This window comes from Oncorhynchus mykiss, chromosome 5, assembly GCF_013265735.2.
Source record: "Oncorhynchus mykiss isolate Arlee chromosome 5, USDA_OmykA_1.1, whole genome shotgun sequence".
Taxonomy (NCBI): domain Eukaryota; kingdom Metazoa; phylum Chordata; class Actinopteri; order Salmoniformes; family Salmonidae; genus Oncorhynchus; species Oncorhynchus mykiss.
In genome coordinates, this window is record NC_048569.1 from 28245541 (window position 1) to 28264856 (window position 19316).

At 40.3% G+C, this 19316-nt stretch overlaps 1 protein-coding gene and 1 long non-coding RNA gene across 3 annotated transcripts; both read left to right on the forward strand.

Moving 5' to 3' along the window:
• Positions 1-12426: 12426 nt before the first annotated feature.
• LOC110518653 lies at positions 12427-16036 on the forward strand. Of its 2 annotated transcripts, none has more exons than XM_036977197.1 (10): positions 12427-12872; positions 13024-13059; positions 13332-13631; positions 13732-14025; positions 14153-14245; positions 14506-14601; positions 14710-14737; positions 14829-14869; positions 14957-14988; positions 15128-16036. In XM_036977197.1, exons 1-10 carry the CDS (start codon positions 12845-12847, stop codon positions 15287-15289), a joined length of 1110 nt encoding a protein of 369 aa, XP_036833092.1. In that variant the 5' UTR covers positions 12427-12844; the 3' UTR covers positions 15290-16036. The 2 variants fall into 2 exon arrangements, with proteins under 2 accessions (XP_036833092.1, XP_036833093.1); XM_036977198.1 differs by having other exon boundaries at positions 12429-12872; positions 14168-14245.
• Positions 16037-16236: 200 nt separating this feature from the next.
• Positions 16237-18795, forward strand: LOC118964581. The gene is made up of 3 exons (XR_005051706.1): positions 16237-17043; positions 17127-17199; positions 17992-18795. It is a non-coding gene; the product is annotated as an uncharacterized LOC118964581 (long non-coding RNA).
• The last annotated feature ends 521 nt before the right edge of the window (positions 18796-19316 follow it).

The window sequence follows — 19316 nt, forward strand, 5'->3', positions numbered from 1 at the left end:
TTGACTAGTCTCTCAAAGCACTTCATGATGACGGAAGTGAGTGCTACGAGGCGGTAGTCGTTTAGCTCAGTTACATTAGCTTTCTTGGGAACAGGAACAATGGTGGCTCTCTTGAAGCATGTGGGAACAGCAGACTGGGATAAGGATTGAGGGGCTAAGGAGAGTTGTGTTACTAACAACCAGAGGATTGCAATGAAACCAACCATGACTGGATAATTGTACGTGTAGTGTGTGTGATTACATCGAATGTTTTGTCGAAAGTTGAATGAGACGGAATTCACGACACGAGCGGTTTACAAAATGTTTCGTGTTAGGCTATAAAAATTGATTTTATCAAACAAAACGACCATTCATTGTGTAGCTGGGACCCATGGGATTGCAAACAGAGGAAGATCTTCAAAGGTAAGTGATTTATTTAATCGCTATTTGTGATTTTGTGACGACTGTGCTGGTTGAAAAAGTATTTTGGTGTGGGGCGCTGTCCTCAGATAATTGCATGGTATGCTTTCGCCGTAAAGCCTTTTTGAAATCTGGCAATGCAGTTAGATTAACAAGAATTTAAGCTTTTAACCGATATAAGACATACGTATGTTCATAAATGTTTATTATTACGATTTTTGTATTTTGAATTTTGCGCTTTGCAATTTCACCGGATGTTATCGTAAGTGTCCCACTAGCGGTTCATGCGCCCAAAAAGGTTAAATATTTGTTGAGGCTGCGCAGGTCCAGGATCGGCAAGAAACTGCTGTCCTTTTTTGTAACAATTAAATACTGTCCTTGGAGTAGAACCCACTTAGCCATTCTAGTGGCTCTACTTTTCTGATTGTATCCTTCTTCAGAAGTGAGGCTATCTCCATCCACAGTGCCTCCTTTCTCACCCCGTCAGTCACCGAGGTGACCCAGATACCTCTGTAGGGTGGCGGTTTGCCTCAGAACTGAAGTTTGTACCCCCCAGGACTGTGTCCAGTACCCAGGGGGACTCCACTCACTTCTGCCAGTTTGCCCTTTGGGCCTGGGAGAAATGTCAAGGCCGACCGCCAGCACATCAGGTGGACTGCTGGGGCCCAACCTTCTTAGCTGCGTGTTGCTGCCTGTAAGGCTGGTCACGCACCTGTCCCCGCTGTTGGTGTGTAAAACGCTTCCCCTGCTGTTTCGGTGGGGGAGGAGGGGGCAAGACATTGCTGGAGAGCTTTTGAAACATTCGACCCTGTCTTCCAGCGATCATGCAAATTCAGTTGAGTGTGGTGTACCACAGGGCAGCCGGCTAGCGCCATTATTGATTTCTATTTTTACTAATGGCCTTCCACTGACCTTGAATAAAACCAGTGTGTCTGTGTATGCTGACGACTCAACGGTACACAGTACACATTGGCTGCAACAGTAAAATAAATAACTGACACCCTTAACATGGAGCTCCAGTCAGTTTTAGAATGGGTAACTAGCAATAGGCTACTGCTAAATATCTCAAAATCAAAAAGCATCATTTTTGGGACAAATCACTAAACCTAATTTAGATCTATTATTGAATAATCTGGTGATTATTAGATAGAAAGTTGTCATGGTAGATAGAAGCTGTCCTAGATAGAAAGCTGTCATGGTCAAAACATATACTGTAGACACAATGGTTGCTAAAATGGGAAGAGGTCTGTTCATTATAGGGCGTTGCTCTGCCTTTTTGACATCTCAGTCAACCAGACAGGTCCTACAGGCTATAGTTTTGTTGCAGCTGGACTACTGTCCAGCTGTGTGGTCATGTGTGGTAAAGAGGGACATAGGTAAATTTCAGTTGGTCCAGAACAAAGTCCAGAACAAACACGTATCGCACTTAGATTCACAGTGCATTCGGAAAGTATTCACACCCCTTGACCTTTTCAACATTTTGTTACATTGAAGCCTTATTCTAAAATGAATTAAATAGTTTTTCCCTCATCAATCTACACACAATATCCCATAATAACAAAGCAAAAACAGATTTTTTTTAAATGTTTGCAAATTTATTAAAAACATAAATATTACATAAGCATTCAGACTCTTCACTCAGTACTTTGTTGAAGCACCTTTGGCAGCGATTACAGCCTGGAGTCTTCTTGTGTATGACGCTACAAGCCTGGTACACCCGTATTTGGGGAGTTTCTCCCATTCTTCTCTGCACAGCTGTCAGGTTGGATGGGGAGTGTTACTGCACAGCTATTTTCAGGTCTCTCCAGAGATATCCGATCGGGTTCAAGTGTGGGCACTGGCTGGACCACATTCAGAGTCTTGTCCCGAAGCCACTCCTGAGTTGTCTTGGCTGTGTGCTTAGAGTCGATGTCCTGTTGGAAGGGGAACCTTCACCCCAGTCTGAGGTCCTGAGCGCTCAGGAGCAGGTCTCTCTGTACTTTGCTCCGTTCATCTTTGCCTCGATCCTGATTAGTCTCCCAGTCCCTGCCGCTGAATAACATACCCACAGCATGATGCTGCCACCACCATGCTACACTGCAGGGAGGGTATTGGCCAGCTGATGAGCGGTGCTTGGATTCCTCCAGACGTGACGCTTGGCATTCAGGCCAAAGAGTTCAATCTTGATTTCATCAGACCAGATCATTTTGTTTCTCATGGTCTGAGAGTCCTTTAGGTGCCTTTTGGCAAACTCCAAGCGGTGGTTTCTGTCTAGCCACTCTACCATAAGGGTCTGATTGGTGGAGTTCTGCAGACAGGGTTGTCCTTCTGGAAGGCACTCCCATCTCCACAGAGGAAGTTTGGAGCTCTGTTAGAGTGACCATCGGGTTCTTGGTCACCTCCCTGATTAACGCCCTTCTCTCACGATTGCTCAGTTTGGCCAGGCGGTCAGCTTTAGGAAGAGTCTTAGTGCATCCAATCTTCTTTTATTTAAGAATGATTGAGTCCACTGTGTTCTTGGGGACCTTCAATGCTGTAGTAATTTTTTGGTACCCTTCTCCAGATATGTGCCTCGACACAATCCTGTGTCAGATTCCTTCGACCTCATGGCTTGGTTTTTGACCTGACATGCACTGTAAACTATGGAACATTATATATGCCTTGCGAAATCATGTCCAATCAATTGAATTTACCACAGGTGGACTCCAATCAAGTTGTAGAAACATCTCAAAGATGATCAATGGAAACATGATGCAACTGTGCTCGATTTCGGGACTAATAGCATAGGGTCTGAATACTTATGTAAATAAGTTATTCCAGTGTTTTATTTTTTATATATGTGCAAACATTTTCTAAAAACCTGTTTTCACTTTGTCATTATGGGGTATGGTGTGTAGATAGATTCATGAGGGACATTTAAAAAAATACATTTTAGAATAAGGCTGTAACGTAAGAAAATGTGGGAAAAAGAATGCACTGTACACAGAGGGCAAATGTCAATCTCCCTTGGCTCAAAGTTGAGGAGAGATTGACTGCATCACAATTGGTCTTTGTTCAAGGTATTGATGTGTTGAAGGTACTGAACTGTCTGTTCAAGCAGTTGGCACACAGTTCGGACACTCATCGGTACAACACATGTCTCTTCACAGTCCACAGGTCCTGAACAAAGGCTGGGAAATGCACAGTATTAAATAGAGCCATGACTACATGGAACTCTCTGCCACCCCAGGTAACTCAAGCTAGCAATAAAACCAGATTTAAAAAACATATAAAAGAACAGCTTACTGCACAAAGAGGACTGTGAAGAGACACAGCCATTTTATGTATCTTGTAATGTAATTTGCACGGTGCTATGTATTAGACCTAAATATAATGTGTATGTACTGATATGTAGGCTATGTGTAACGTTGTAAATGTATGTAGTTCAGTCCTTGACTAATAATGTTCTGTACTATGTATTCTGTCATGTTTCATGTGGACCTCAGGAAGAGTAGCTGCTGCTTTTGCAGTGGCTAATGAGGATCCTAATAAATACCAAATATCAAATACCTCTGAGTGATGGCGTTAGGACGCACAGTTGCCAAGATCTCCTGCAAAATCTCTCTGTCTTTGCGCAGTTTTGTTGTCTGCTGTATGATGTTGTCAACCCCTGGCCCAAAGGTGGAACCTGGCGTGAGTTGGGAACTCCAAGAATGTTTTCTTAAATGGCGGTGGCAGTTTAGACTGCGCCCAAAACAGCCTAAGGGCTGCCAAGGAGGCCAAAGAGTACATTTTTGGTCTCATTAGACCACATAATCTTTTGCGGTATGATCTAGGAGTCTTTCACATGTCTTTTGGCAAACTAAAGGCATGTGGTCATGTGCCTTTTTCTCAGGAGTGGCTTCTGTCTGGCCACTCTCCCATAAAGGCCAGATTGGTGCTGTAGAGAATGTCCTTTTGGCAGGTTCTCCTATCTCAACCAAGGAACTATGTAGTTCTGTCAAAATGTGGAATAAGTCCAGGGGTATGAATACTTTTTGAAGGCACTGGAAAGCACATACCCAGATGCCCACTTCTTAAAATAGCCAACATTTTCAATTACCATTTCGTTTTACAGACAACCAGAAACTGCATAGCCAATAGGTCTGCCCCTCCACCATATGTTTTATTAGCTGTTGATTTATAATTTTGTCCAATGAGAAGGGTTATTTTAAAATCTACGAGTCCATGTCATGATTTTGAGATCCTGATTTTCAAATAATGGCTACTCAAAGTTGCTTCTAATTATTTCTGTTCTGAAACTGGAAATCTGTTCAGGGTCCCTGAAATGTGAAACATGTATGTTAGTTTGAACATCTGGACTTGGTAACTTATCATTTGTTCAACTATTTAAATGAATCCACAATGGTAAAGGTGTCGTAGAGATATCCCTGGTCCTCCACCATGGATTATTCAATTCTCTCTGTTGGAGATGCATTAGCCATCTGAATAATGTGTCTAAACGATAGTTTGGATGCAATAAATAACTTTTCACTAGTTAAAATGCATTCTTTACTCTTCACTTTACTCTTCATCTATAGTTTCAGTAAGCAGTATTGAGGGTTCATTACATGGGCAGCAATTTAGTGGACAATGAAAAAAGTAATACATTTCAATGAGGAGCTGGGATGATAAACCTAAAATTATCGACTCCGACCAAACTGACACTTATCGTGGACATTTAGCTGACATTGTTCATTACGATAAATAATCTATAGGGCCCTACTAGAGAAATCTGACATTTAAAATTAAATACATTCAAAGTTGTAGTCGTTTTCAGGACAATATAAAACAATGACTGTGGTGCACATTATGTTCTAAACTTATCGTTCAATTGACCATTATTGTGATAATTCAGTACATTTATGCTGATAAGGATTGTTGTCCACATCGCCCAGCTCTAATTCAACGTGACTTCAGACCTGCCCAGAGTCTCCATATCCTTTTTGGGCTGTTCTTTGTCGTAAGCACAGATCAACTCTTACCTCAGAAACGTATTCGTTGATTGCGGAAAGAGGAAAATATGTCTCCTTCTTATTTTTAAATGATTAGTGAGTATTCAATTGTCCCTTATTTCAATCCATGTGTATTTAGAGTGTGTAGTGTGTATCTTATGTTAACTGAAATGCCTTGTTTAAAATGTCTTCCTGTTATCCTTGTTAAAGTTGTGGCCGGTGTTGCAGTTAGAAAATGTTATGCAGGTATGCATTACATCATGTCATTAGTTGTGGAATGATATTAGAGATAGGCTATTGTCTTTCATATACGATTTGTCACTACAGCAGTTTGGTGATACCGTTTCTACAACTCGTTCTCTAAATGTACATTATTTAGCCACAACAGTTTCAGAAACATACATAGATTTCAGTCTACGATTGACAGCTTGAACAATTTGAATTCTCACTATTTATATATTTAAATCCAAACAGATTCTGTCCCCACTTCAAGCACATCAATGCAGCTAAATCTGTCAAAGTACGCTGTGAATCAACAGAAGGTACAGAGTATTATTTTTACAGAGACCAGGATCCAACCCCAATAAGAAAAGTGGACTACAACAGTGTTTGCCAAGTCACATTGTTCTGGGATGAGTTCAAAACCTGGAACAAGAGTGAAGTAGATCTCAGCTGTGCTATTCTACAGAAGAGAGAAGGAAAAACGATATCTTCAGAACGAAGTGACACTCGAAGACTTCATGTGAGTGGTGAGTGACAATTTTACCCTAGGGCCTAAATTATGGCCTAGGGAACATGTTCAGTTATTGTTACCCAGAACACACTGGGTTCACTCATATTGTATCTATTATCTTACATATTTCAAACAGATCCAATTGGGAAACCCAGAGAGGGAATTACCTCAATCTCAGGTGTGAGGCTCAACATGGCACCTCATGTTACTTTTATCTGAACAATGGTGACGTACACTTCAAAAAGCAACCATACAAAGACAACGTTTGTGTTGGGAGAGTGGCCCAATCGGAGCTACTGACGCCGAGGAAGAAGAGCAGCCCTGGAGAGATTTTCATCACGTGCTGTGGAGATGGTGATAAAGGGGAATTCTGTGACATCACAGCACAGTGAACCCCTCAGTATCACCGTAGATGGTGAGGACCCCATCCACTTCAGTGAAATCTATTTATTGCTGCAGCTGCAGTGCATGGCTAATGAATAATTGTTCCTATTTGAATCATATTTTCAGCTGTAAATCCTACAGGAGCGACGGGTTCCATAGCAGACCTCAGTTCCATCCCACCTGGAGAGGAGAAGGCAGTCAGTGAAGTCATCAGCCTAACTACCCAAGAAGAAGGTATGTACATTTAGGTGGTTTAGACATAGATGCTCACAATTGCAGGACATTATGAACATTGATGTGAAATGAACATGATACGTGATGTCCTTTTCCCTTCCAGACCCTTCCTCAATGATCCCCCTCTACATCGGTCTCCGTGCTGGTATCTGTGTTCTCATCCTTCTGGTGGAATCTCTCCTGTGTTTTCTCTGGTGTAGACACGGCAAGTGCCTTTTGCTTCAAAAATACTCCAATTTGTATGTTGTTCCAAAGGCTGTTGTCAGCTATACAATCAGGGCCTGTTAGTTACGCTCTCATTATACTTTTGTTTCTGAAGGTGATGAACGAGGAAATAACAGTAGGAGGTGAGAGTGATCTATTTATTTAACTGAACATTTTCATATCATCTGTTTGGATGTACTGGAAACTGCTCTTGACTGGCAAAACCCAAATGAGCTGCAAACAGTGTGTGTAGAGTATAACTGTACTCTTTACTATCCACTATGGTTATAGTGTAACTGTTCACCGCTTATGGTGCATTGTGGTATGTTTTCGCTCTCTTACAGGAAGAGAACTCAAGTCTGCACTATGCTATAAGGATGTGACCTTGCTGGGGAGTTCAAGTTGGATATGGCTGGAGAGTATGATGTGTCAATGTTTTTATAAACCAGAAGTCAATAGGAGGAGAAGTTATTCAATTTGAACAAGTTGCAATTTCCATGCACCTTGTGAATGTATGTTTATACTATGCACAGTGTTTAATGTGTAATGTGTTTGTATATGTAAAATATAGCACTTTTATTAGCATTACATTTTTTTCTGCTCTAGTATGTTGTGTTTTCCAGTGGAAATAAAGCTTGTACAGTATATTGTAAATAATTGTTGGAAACGTTGTGTTTCTCTCTGGAAGAGAAATTGTGTTGTTTAGATTACACAGCCGTTGTGTTTCAACGGTCTGTCTCATGATGGTCATTGATCTACCTGAGCTTTAGCTGGGTGTTTTGTGTCTGTTTGTCATGTAGACGTGGCCACAGTGGGGGTACTGCTCATTGTAAGGTTCTGCTTTACTTTTTTTAGTCAACCTTGTGTTCTTTTTCTTTGTGTTCTGGAACGTAGCCCTGTTTCTTTGTGTTCTGGAACGTAGCCCTGTTTCTTTGTGTTCTGGAACGTAGCCCTGTTTCTTTGTGTTCTGGAACATAGCCCTGACTTTCATTTTCTTCATTGATTTCACCTGTGTTTGTTTCTCACTTTGTCTCATCAGCTCCCTATTTAGTTCAGTTCTTTCTGTTTCTATGGTTGTGAGGTATTGTTTGTTTTTGACTGCCTACCTGTGTTTGACCATTGCCTGTGACCACGATTCCTGCCTTCTGCTAAGGCTTAATAAACATCTCCCGCGCTCTGCGCGTGAATCTACACCTTTTTCCTCCCTGAGTATTCATTACACTCATACAGATACAGCTCTATTTCTAGAGATGAGGAGATGGCAGAGTAGAAATGGATGACCCACATCTACACTAACATCACCCCTGAGAAAACAACACCACGAAGGGCTCTCAATACATCTATTCATATGAAGCTCATGTCTATATCTATCAATATACAATGACTTGTCAGAGAACATGCATAGGTGCAGAGGTGTGGAAAGACACAGTAGTGGAATCGTGGTCATGATCTAAGCTGAGATGTGCTACAATAAGCCATTGGGCTGTAACTTGTCCCCTAACACTCTGTCCCTAGCCCTCAAAACCATCATTTAACATAAATAACATAATGGTAAGTGCTGTATATATTGCAAAATTCAAACATTTCCAAACACTAAAATGAGGCTGGTGCAACCTGCAAGGAGTTGCTGTCAATGTTAATCAATACATAACTGTTATTTGGGGAACAGAAAACTTTTAAACTTTCCACCTGGGTTTTTTTAATTTAACAATTCATTGGTGGTCATGAAATGAAAAACAACTTTTTTGATTCCTGTTTTTCATTTGTCTACAAATCTGCAATACTTGGATTTGACTCCAAAAAAACTAAGTTTTCCAGAAATACACAACAGTAATGTGTTCTATGCATGCAATCCAAGCCATTACCGGACACAAACTGGTTACACTGACTGAAAATATATATTATATAAACTAAGCAGATAGGGATCAAGATATCTGTCATTTCCTCATTTGGAGAAACTTTAGTCACCTGCGTAACATGGCTGGAGAGAAGTTGGGTGCTGAAACAGAAAGTATCTAAAACGTCCGACTACAAATAAAACACAATTAATTAGTTACTGAACTCATTTTGATCATGTCTCTGTTATGTGGCCCAGTTGGTAAACTCAAATATATTTGGATTCCTGTTTTCCATTTCTTCAATGCTTGGATTTGCTTCCAAAAAACTAAGTTAGCCAAAACTCCACAAAAGTAATGTGATCTGTGGATGCAATCGAAGCCATAACTTAGTTGGCACAGACTGGTGTCTCTGACTGGAAATATGTATTATGTTAACTAAACAGACATGGATCAAGGTATCTGCCATTTCCTCATTTGGAGAAGCATTAGTCACCAAAGCTATAAAAGTCGTGGTGTGAAAAAGCTTGAACAAGAAAATATCCATCAAATTGTCCAATTTCAAATAACCAATAGATCAGTAACTGAACTCAATTGATCATGTCAATTTGTGTTGTTAACGGATTACCAGGACGTGTACTCAGAGCATGTGCAGAACAACTGGCAAGTGTCTTCACTGACATTTTCAACCTCTCCCTGACCGAGTCTGTAATACCTACATGTTTCAAGCAGCATAGTCCCTGTGACCAAGGAAGCGAAGGTAGCCTGCTTAAATGATTACCGCCCTGTAGCACTCACGTCAGTAGCCATGAAGTGCTTTGAAAGGCTCACATGGCTCACATCAACAGCATCCTCCAGGATACGCTAGACCCACTCCAATTCGCATACCATCCCAACAGATCCACAGATGACACAATCTCAATCGCACGCCACACTGCCCTTTCCCACCTGGACAAAAGGAACACCTATGTGAGAATGCTGTTTATTGACTACAGCTCAGCATTCAACACCATAGTGGCCACAAAGCTCATCACTAAGCTAAGGACCCTGGGACTAAACAACTCCATCTGCAACTGGATACTGGACTTCCTGACGGGCTACCCTAGGTGGTGAGGATAGACAATAACACATCCGCCACACTAACCCTCAACACAGGGACCCTCAGGGGTGCATGCTTAGTCCCCTCCTGTACTCCCTGTTCATCCACGACTGCGTGGCCAAGCACGACTCCATCATTAAGTTTTCTGATGACACAACGGTGGTAGGCCTGATCACCGACCACAATGAGACAGCCTATTGGGAGGAGGTCAGTGTGGTGCCAGGACAACATCCTCTCCCTCAATGTGAGCAAGACAAAAGAGCTGATCGTGGACTAAAGAAAAAGGATCGCTTAACAGGCCCTCATTAACATCAACAGGGCTGTAGTGGAGCAGGTAAAGAGTTTCAAGTTCCTTGGTGTCCACATCACCAACAAACTTTCATGGTCCAAACACAACTAGACAGTCGTGAAGAGGGCATGACATCGCCTTTTCCTCCTCAGGAGACTGAAAAGATTTGGCATGGGTCCCCAGATCCTAAAAATGTTCTACAGCTGTTTCTATATTATCTGATTGAATGTACTGGTGAATTGTCATGTCTTGACCAAAACCCATCTAAGCTGCAATATGTGTGTGTAGAACAATGCTCTTTACTCCCCACTGCTTGTTAATGTATTTTATATTATGCAAAGTGTTTCATGTGTAATGAGTTTATATGTCTAAAATACAGCAATTGAATTAGCATTTAATTTGTCTCTGCTCATGGATGTTGTGTTATCCAGTGGAAATAGAGCTTGTACAGTATATTGTAAATCTTGTTGGAAATGTTTATTTTCGTTGGAAGTTGAGGAGCCACTCTGAGAGGAGACAGCATTGTGTTCAGATTACACAGCAGTTGAGTTTCAACGAGCTTCAACGGTCCGATGACTCATGATGTTCACTGTTGTACCTGAGATTTAGCAGAGTGTGTCGAGTCTGTTTGTCACGTAGATGTGACCACAGTGAGGGTACTGATCATACAGGTACACTTCTATTTCCAGAGATGAGAATCACCAACTTCCCCCCTGCAAACAACCCAGCATACGGCTTGCTATTCACATCTTCATACTGTATGAAGCTCATGTCTATATCCATCAACAGAAATGACTTGTCAGAGAACATGAAGAGGTGTGGAAAGACACAGTAATGGATTTGTTTTCATGATCTAAGCTGAGATGTGCTACAATAAGCCTGTGTGCTGGAACTGGTCCCCTAACACTCTGTTCCTAGCCCTCAAACCCAGATGGATGAGAACAAGATCTATCATACTACAATTTAAATAAATAACATGGCAATTGTATAATTTCTGTATATATTGCAAGATTCACATAAAAAAAATGTCCAACATTTTAAAAGAAACTGGTGCGTCCTACAAGGAGTTGATGTCAATGTTATCCAGTACTATCACAGAAATCTTCATTATTTGAGAAACAATGCATTACCTTTCCTCCTGTGATTTACCAAAAAACGTGAAACAATTTATTGGTGATGAAATAAAAAACAACTAAAATATATTTTGATTCCTGTTTTGCATTTCTTCAATGCTTGGATTTGCATCTAAAAAACGAAGTTTGCCAAAAATCCATAAAAGTAATGTGATCTATGGATGCAATCCAAGCCATAACTTAGTTGGCACAGACTGATTACTCTGACTGGAAATATGTATTATGTTAAGTAAACAGACATGGATCAAGGTATCTGCCATTTCCTCATTTGGAGAAGCATTAGTCACCTCCATTACAAAGCTATAAAAGTCATGGGTTGAATTAATCTCAAACATGAAAATATCCATCAAATTATCCAAATTCAAATAAACACAATACATCAGTAACTGAACTCATATGATCATGTCAACGAGTGTGTTGTGTTGGATTCTGAGAATATGAAAATATACTTATTCATGTCACTGATGGAGTGCTGAGGTTTAGAGGGTCTACACCAGAAGTTAATAGTTATAGGAGGAAGGTATATAGTGTGTGCAATTAAGCTTGGAATGTGTTGAGTGCAGGGAAGCGAAATACATGTGGCAGGTATTGATGAAGGGAGAGAGCCGTGGATAACTGATGCAGGGGGGTTGAGGTCAAGTCAGGTCACCAACCTCTTGAAACTAGGGGGCACTATTTTTATTTTTGGAAAAATAACGTTCCCAAAGTAAACCGCCTATTTCTCAGGACCAGATGCTAGAATCTGCATATAATTGACAGCTTAGGATAGAAAACACTCTAAAGTTTCCAAAACTGTCAAAAGTATTGTCTGTGAGTATAACAGAACTGATATTGCAGGCGAAACCCTGAGGAAAATCCAATCAGGAAGTGCCTCTTATTTTGAAACCGTTGTGTTCCTATGCAACCCTATTGGCCATTGAAAGGGATATCAACGAGATTCCTTTTTCTACGTATTCCCTTAGGTGTCTACAGCATTTTGACGTAGTTTCACGCCTTTATGTTGAAGAATGAGCGTAAAAGACTACATTGCGTAAGTGGCCAGCTGAGGGCTCTCAGAGTGATTCTTGGGTAAAAGTCAGAGGTACTCATTAGTCCTCTCGCTCCTACTGAAAAGCCAATTGTCCTGGTTGATATATTATCTAATAGATATTTGAAAAACACCTTGAGGATTGATTATAAAAATTCTTTGCCATGTTTCTGTCGATATTATGGATATAATTTGGATTTTTTTTCGCCGTTGTCGTGACCGCTATTTCCGTTGGATTTCTCAACATAATGTGACCAACAAACAACTTTATTTGATCAATTAATCACAAGAGTTCTCATATTTGAAATAGCTGTGCTGTAGTTACCTATATTTTCAGTAAGTTTAATGTAGGGTGGACCACATGGACAGCCCCTTAGTGGTCAATGAAAATAAGGTCATTTTCTTCAGCCTCACTAGTGATCTGTCACAACATCACTCGTGAGTCTCCATATCCTCCTCTGTAGGTTTTTCTGTGTCCTACCAAACACACATCAGTTTTCTGACATGACAGTCTATGTGTGGAGTTCACTTCACTGACGGAAGAAAGTGGAAAATATGTATTTTTCTTTTATTCTTCTCATTTGTGAGTATTCAATTATTTTGGTCTTTGGATCAATATCTCTTTACATGGATTTTAAGTTTTGGTAGTATGTTACTTAATGTATGAGCCTTTATTATAACTTATAGTAAGGCTTGTAATATGTCTCACTAAGTTGTTTTTATCTTGTTCGAAGATGTTGCCGGTGTTGCGGTAAAAGAAAGTTGTGCAGGTACATATTACCAAATGTCACTTCATTAATTGTCCAGCTCAACAGCTATTTATTTATTTTAGGCATAAAGTATTTTTTTGATGACAGATTTGTACACTACTTTTCACAACTAATGTAGAGTAACACAATGCTTAAAGTGCCATATCTTTATTGTGAAATATATTTAGTTGTAAATAGAGAGACAAGGAAGTGATACTCCACATACAATTACATTCTGAATCAAGATTCTTATCACTCATAATTTCATAGATTCTCTCTATTTCTCTAAACAGATTTGGTTCCCACTCCCACTATTGTATTTTCCCCTGGGTACATCAATATAGCTACACCTGCTACAGTACGATGTGAGTCACCAAAAGGCACAGAGTGCAAATTCTACAAAGATCATGACCCCAACCCTATAAGGAAACTGGATTACAAGCAGGGTGCTTGCCAGTTCAAGTTGCTCTGGAATGAGTTCAAAAGGTGGAACAAGACTGAAGTAGATCTCAGCTGTGTAATTCTACAGAACAGAGAAGGTGAAACGATCAAAACCTCAAAACCTAGTGATGCTCGAAGACTTAATGTGGGTGGTAAGTGGCAGTTTTACAGTACTCCAAAGCACATGTTCACCAGAGTACACTTCCCACTTGTTAATTGACTTCATAAATTACTTTCACAATTTACAAACAGATCCAATTGGAAAGCCCATTGTTCAGGTGTTGAAGATTGGGAATTACCTCAATCTTCGATGTGAGGCCAAGGCTGGCACCTCATGCTACTTTTATCTGAACAATGGTGACTCACACTTTAAAAAACGACCCTACAAAGACAATGTCTGTGTGGGGAGAGTGGCAGAAGAGGAACTGCAGAGGAAGAGGAGCAGTGCTGGAGAGATCTTCATCACCTGTGCTGTGGAGCTGGTGGTAGAGGGTGAAGATACTGTGACATCACAGCATAGTGAACCCCTCGGTATCACCATAGATGGTGAGGAAGACTAGAGCCCATCATTTTCTGTGATTTCAAATGTGTCAATATGCTGTCGGTCTATTGTTGTATTGCAAGACTAATATATAATATTATTGTACACATATCAATGTTTTATTTACTTCAGTTATAAATCCTCCAGGAGCTACTAGTTCCCCATCAACGTTCAGTTTACCTGTTCAGAATGAGAAAAGCAACGATACCACAGCCCAAGGAAGAGGTAAGTAACATTGGTTTGGTTTTAAATGAGCTGTTAGTGGTCCTAAGAACTTCAAAATGCAAGTTTAGTGAATGACTCTGCTTCTAAGTGTACAGCTATTGATACGTTTCTAACATCTCTAAACTGTTAAGTATCTCAATAGTCACTATTAGTAAGGAATATTTGCACTAACATTCTAGTCATTATAAGGTCAGGATATACTGTACAGATGACTCACTGTCAGTTTCATTAGGAGCCTCATTCACTAACCGTTTCTTCAGGTCCAGGGTTCCTCGTCGTCATCAGTCTGGGTGCTGGTTCCCTTTTCCTGATTCTGCTAGCTGGGTCTGTGCTGTGTGTTCTCCAACGCAAGTGTGGTGCGTGCTTTCAGATTGGTCTACTCATAACACATTCTTATTTTGCTCCAAATGCTACTTTGAGTTTATGTTCAACATTGCTAAATTATCTCTATGTATCTTTTGAAGGGGTTCAAGGCAGGCCTGTAAATACTGGGTAAGACTGGTGTATTCATTTTAGATGTACATTATTTTTCTTTATTCATGCACGGCTATATCTTTCTGACTCTACTGCATTGTCTCAACAGAAGCCCACCTGAACAGCAAGACCAAACCCCACCTTGTGTCTGTGAGTATGAGAGTTAACTAAACCACCACTGCCTTTATCTCCTTTTGTTCAGTGTTTTATTTTCCCTCATTCTCTCATATTAAACAGATTCTGTCATCACAAAGCCTTCTAGGGATGAGGTGAGTTGGTTTGAACCAGTGCAGTGTGAAGTAGCCTAATATGCACTTTACTACCAAAATATCAAGCAATATTGCAAATAGCACCAAAGACAACCCTGCTGTGCACACAGCTCAAAGTGACTTGAGCTCTCTCTTACAGGAAGAGGACACTAGTCTGCAATACGCTACAGTGACATATACCGGTGACCAAGCTAGTCGTCAATATGCAACAGTGACATCTACCGGTAACCAAGTTGGACCTGGGCGCACCAAGATCAAGTTTGAAATAGCTGGAGAGTACGCCCTCTTAGCAGAATCATAGAAGAAGAAACATTTACTGGATAACATGTTTTGCCATAGTTCACAGTTACAATCCTATATTTTGTTTTCATATTGGATCATAATTTACTCATAGTACAAAAACAAATCCTGCCACAACATCAAAGACTAAAGATATCTACTCAACTATTTGCATTTTAGGTTAAATGAAATAAATGAAAAGTACACTGTCTGAAACATAAAATAAATATTTTCCTTCATTGAGTTACCGAATCTAGTCAGCAGTCACCAATCAGTAGTCACCAATCTATTTCACTCCTTGACAAGAGTCAATATAGACTCAAAGCCACAAGAGGGTAGAACACATGTCAAACTTTGCTTGTTACATCTCTACATCTCTCTCTCTACATCGCTCTCTTTAACCATGTCTGGTGTATATTAGTTTTCAGTGGTGGAAAAAGTACTCAACAAACATACTTAAGTAAAAGTAAAGATACCTTCATAGAAAATGACTCAAGTAATAGTAAAAGTCACCCAGTAAAATTCTACTTGTGTAAAAGTCTATAAGTATTTGATTTAAAATATACTTCAGTATCAAAAGTGAATGTATAACTCATTTCAAATTCCTTATCTTAAGCAAACCAGAATGCACCATTTTCTTTTTATTCTTCTTTTTTGCAGAAGGCCAGGGGCACACTCCATCACTCAGCCATCAGTTACAAACAAATCATGTCAGTTTAGTGAGTCTGCCAGATCAGAGGCAGTAGGGATGACAAGGGATGTTCGGCTGATAAGTGTGTGAATTTGACTATTTTTCTGTCCTGCTAAGCATTCAAAATGTAATGAGTACTTTCGGGTGTCAAGGAAAATGTATGGAGTAAAAATTACAATGTTTTCTTAAGGAATGTAGTGAACTAAAAGTAAAAGAAGACACAAATATGAATATAGTATAGATACCCCAAAAACTACTTAAGTATTACTTTAAAGTATTGTTACTTAAGTACTTTACACCACTGTTACTTTAAAAAATATGTTTTGTTAATATCACAGTTTACTTACAGTATGTGACTTTACTTCCACCTGTTGATACACTACCTCCATATTTCCTCTCTCTGCTTCCTGATTTTCTGCTACCCTGTAAACCCCACCTCTTCCTGTAGTATGTCAACATCTGTTCCTCTCAGACCAATTGTAAACCCACATAATAATAGCAATAATTCAATAATATTTTAAATACACTTTTTGCAATTACAAGCAGTTCCTGCCAGTTAGGCCTGTATAAGCCCAACCTAATCTGGAATACCCAGAACAAAATATTGCATGAACATAACTCTCATAACCTCTGTGCTCCCGACAGACGTAACATGTTCGTTACAGATCTTAGGACAGATATGCCCACCCAGATCAGTCTTATCTACCCCTGCAATTGGAGCACATTACAAACCTATGACAGCTATAGGTATGATAGTGTATATGAAAATGATGCATCATCACAGAAGGGTCATAGGTGGGAGCTATTGTTTCACCATAAAAGGAGAGAGGGGAGACACAAAATACAGTGTGTCACTCTCACACTCACTACTGTGGCATTGCCTGAGTCATTATCTACAACCAACAGCTCCTGTGTATATTTCTAAAAACATTTTCCAGAGCATGTGAAGATAGTCGCCCCCGAAAGCATTTCTCATTTCCATATATCCTGTTTCACTTCTCTCTCTGTATTATACATAATAACAGGTGGCAGGTTTAAAGAACTCTTAATTATGATCCAATGAATGTGCTGCTGGTGCCTTATGTGTGAGTTATGTACTATTAATAATAGCATTATTGTACTGTCTAATAAAATGTTGAATAATTGACTTTCATAACAATATCCCTAGTTGTACTTTTGGTTGGAATAACAATGAACGACATTTCTTGTAGTCTCTCTTGAACTACAGTTAACAGATGCAGGTACGTTTCTCCCCTTCTATTGCTTGTTTTGACATTCAACATTAGGGATGTACTTTTGTGATTTGCATGGTAATCAAAGGCTGGGAAATAAATGTTGCGCTCTAAAGAAGGGAATAATCTTGCATGTTGAATTTGTTTTAGAATGGACACAAATCGTTGTTTTTTCACTACGATGTTTTCAAACCTATCTTTCCTCAACTACCTCTCTCTTTCCTCAACTACCTCTCTCTTCCCTCAATTACCTCTCTCTTTCCTCAACTACCTCTCTTTCCTCAACTACCTCTCTCTTTCCTCAACTACCTCTCTCTTTCCTCAACTACCTCTCTCTTTCCTCAACTACCTCTCACTACCTCTCTCTTTCCTCATCTACCTCTCTCTTTCCTCAACTACCTCTCTCTTTCCTCAACTACCTCTCTCTTTCCTCAACTACCTCTCTCTTTCCTCAACTACCTCTCTCTTTCCTCAACTACCTCTCACTACCTCTCTCTTTCCTCATCTACCTCTCTCTTCCCTCAATTACCTCTCTCTTTCCTCAACTACCTCTCATTCCTCAACTACCTCTCTCTTTCCTCAACTACCTCTCTCTTTCCTCAACTACCTCTCTCTTTCCTCAACTACCTCTCACTACCTCTCTCTTTCCTCATCTACCTCTCTCTTTCCTCAACTACCTCGCTCTTTCCTCAACTACCTCTCTCTTTCCTCAACTACCTCGCTCTTTCCTCAAATACCTCTCTCTTTCCTCAACTACCTCTCTCTTTCCTCAACTACCTCTCTCTTTCCTCATCCTTCAAGGGGACAAGGAGAAACAGACAAACACTTGGATTACCCAGAAGAAGCACCAGATCTCAGTAAGCCTGAAGTTTGTGACCCTGACCGAAGTGGTTGAGCTGAGCAGTGAGTCCTCTGCCCTTGTAGAGGGTCAGCAGTGTTTGTTCTATGTGGATTCTAAACTCAAGGAGCTTGGTCGATCAAATGCCAGCCACAACCAATGCTCCCTCCGAGTAAAGGGGTCAGAGCTGCCTGGGTGGAAGCCCAGAGGGCTGTGGTCAAAAGTCACCGTCCAGTGTCGTTATGAAGAGGAGAAGAAGAAAAGGCAATAATACCATGACATAATTATGTTTTTATGTAGCTGCCTCACACTTTTCCTCCACTTTGCCACCATAGTGCTTTTTTGGTTTTCTGTGCATAAACAGTACAGTGGGCTGGCACACCACATATAAGCATGTTATAAATGTTATAAATTAATAACAGTTGGAATTGTGGTTTATTGAAAGGATTTGATGTTTTGATGTTTTCTTTTAAATAGTGATTTGTCCTCATCCCTTTGTTACAATAACAGGAAGGTGAAGATGATTTGTGCTATGCCACCGTGTCCCATGCTGGTGCTCCTCCATCCTACTCAGTCAAGTTTGAACAAGGCCATGACTATGCCACAGTGGTCATATACTGACCAGCATTGCTGAACTGAATGGACATGAAAGGACTTCCACATGGATAGATTGCTTGACTTTAACACCTACATTTCAATTTTCTTTCCAAGAAATCAATTGCATAAATCTATTTGCAATGTAGTTTTGATTATCCAATTTGTCACATTAAGAGAACAATAAAGTTTTTGTATTCCACCATCGGCTTAATTTCTGTTTGTCTCGTGTGCACCTGTCAGTCCCAGTCGCGGGAAACAGTAACATAGCGCATGCTACTTTTCGCTGACCAGGCACTCATCTTTGCTTACCTGCTGAAAGCTTCTAAATGTAAGCCATTTACTTAAAGTAATAATTATTTCTTAGGCTACTCTTTCGTTTCTCAATTCAATTGAAATCACATGTTAAGTCAGATGCTTTTATAAATTACACGAGGGTTAAGTCTACTCCGAATGTGCACGGTCTGTGGGTTAATGTCTACTCCGAATGTGCACGGTCTGTGGGTTAATGTCTACTCCGAATGTGCACGGTCTGTGGGTTAATGTCTACTCCGAATGTGCACGGTCTGTGGGTTAAAGTCTACTCCGAATGTGCACGGTCTGTGGGTTAATGTCTACTCCGAATGTGCACGGTCTGTGGGTTAATGTCTACTCCGAATGTGCACGGTCTGTGGGTTAATGTCTACTCCGAATG

Excerpts from the sequence above, each read along its gene's own strand:
- LOC110518653 (XM_036977197.1), top strand. The coding sequence starts at position 12,845 with ATGTATTTTTCTTTTATTCTTCTCATTT. Across the intron at positions 14,246-14,505 it reads TACCACAGCCCAAGGAAGAG|GTCCAGGGTTCCTCGTCGTC; the intron begins GTAAGTAACATT and ends CCGTTTCTTCAG. Across the intron at positions 14,989-15,127 it reads CAAAGCCTTCTAGGGATGAG|GAAGAGGACACTAGTCTGCA; the intron begins GTGAGTTGGTTT and ends TCTCTCTTACAG.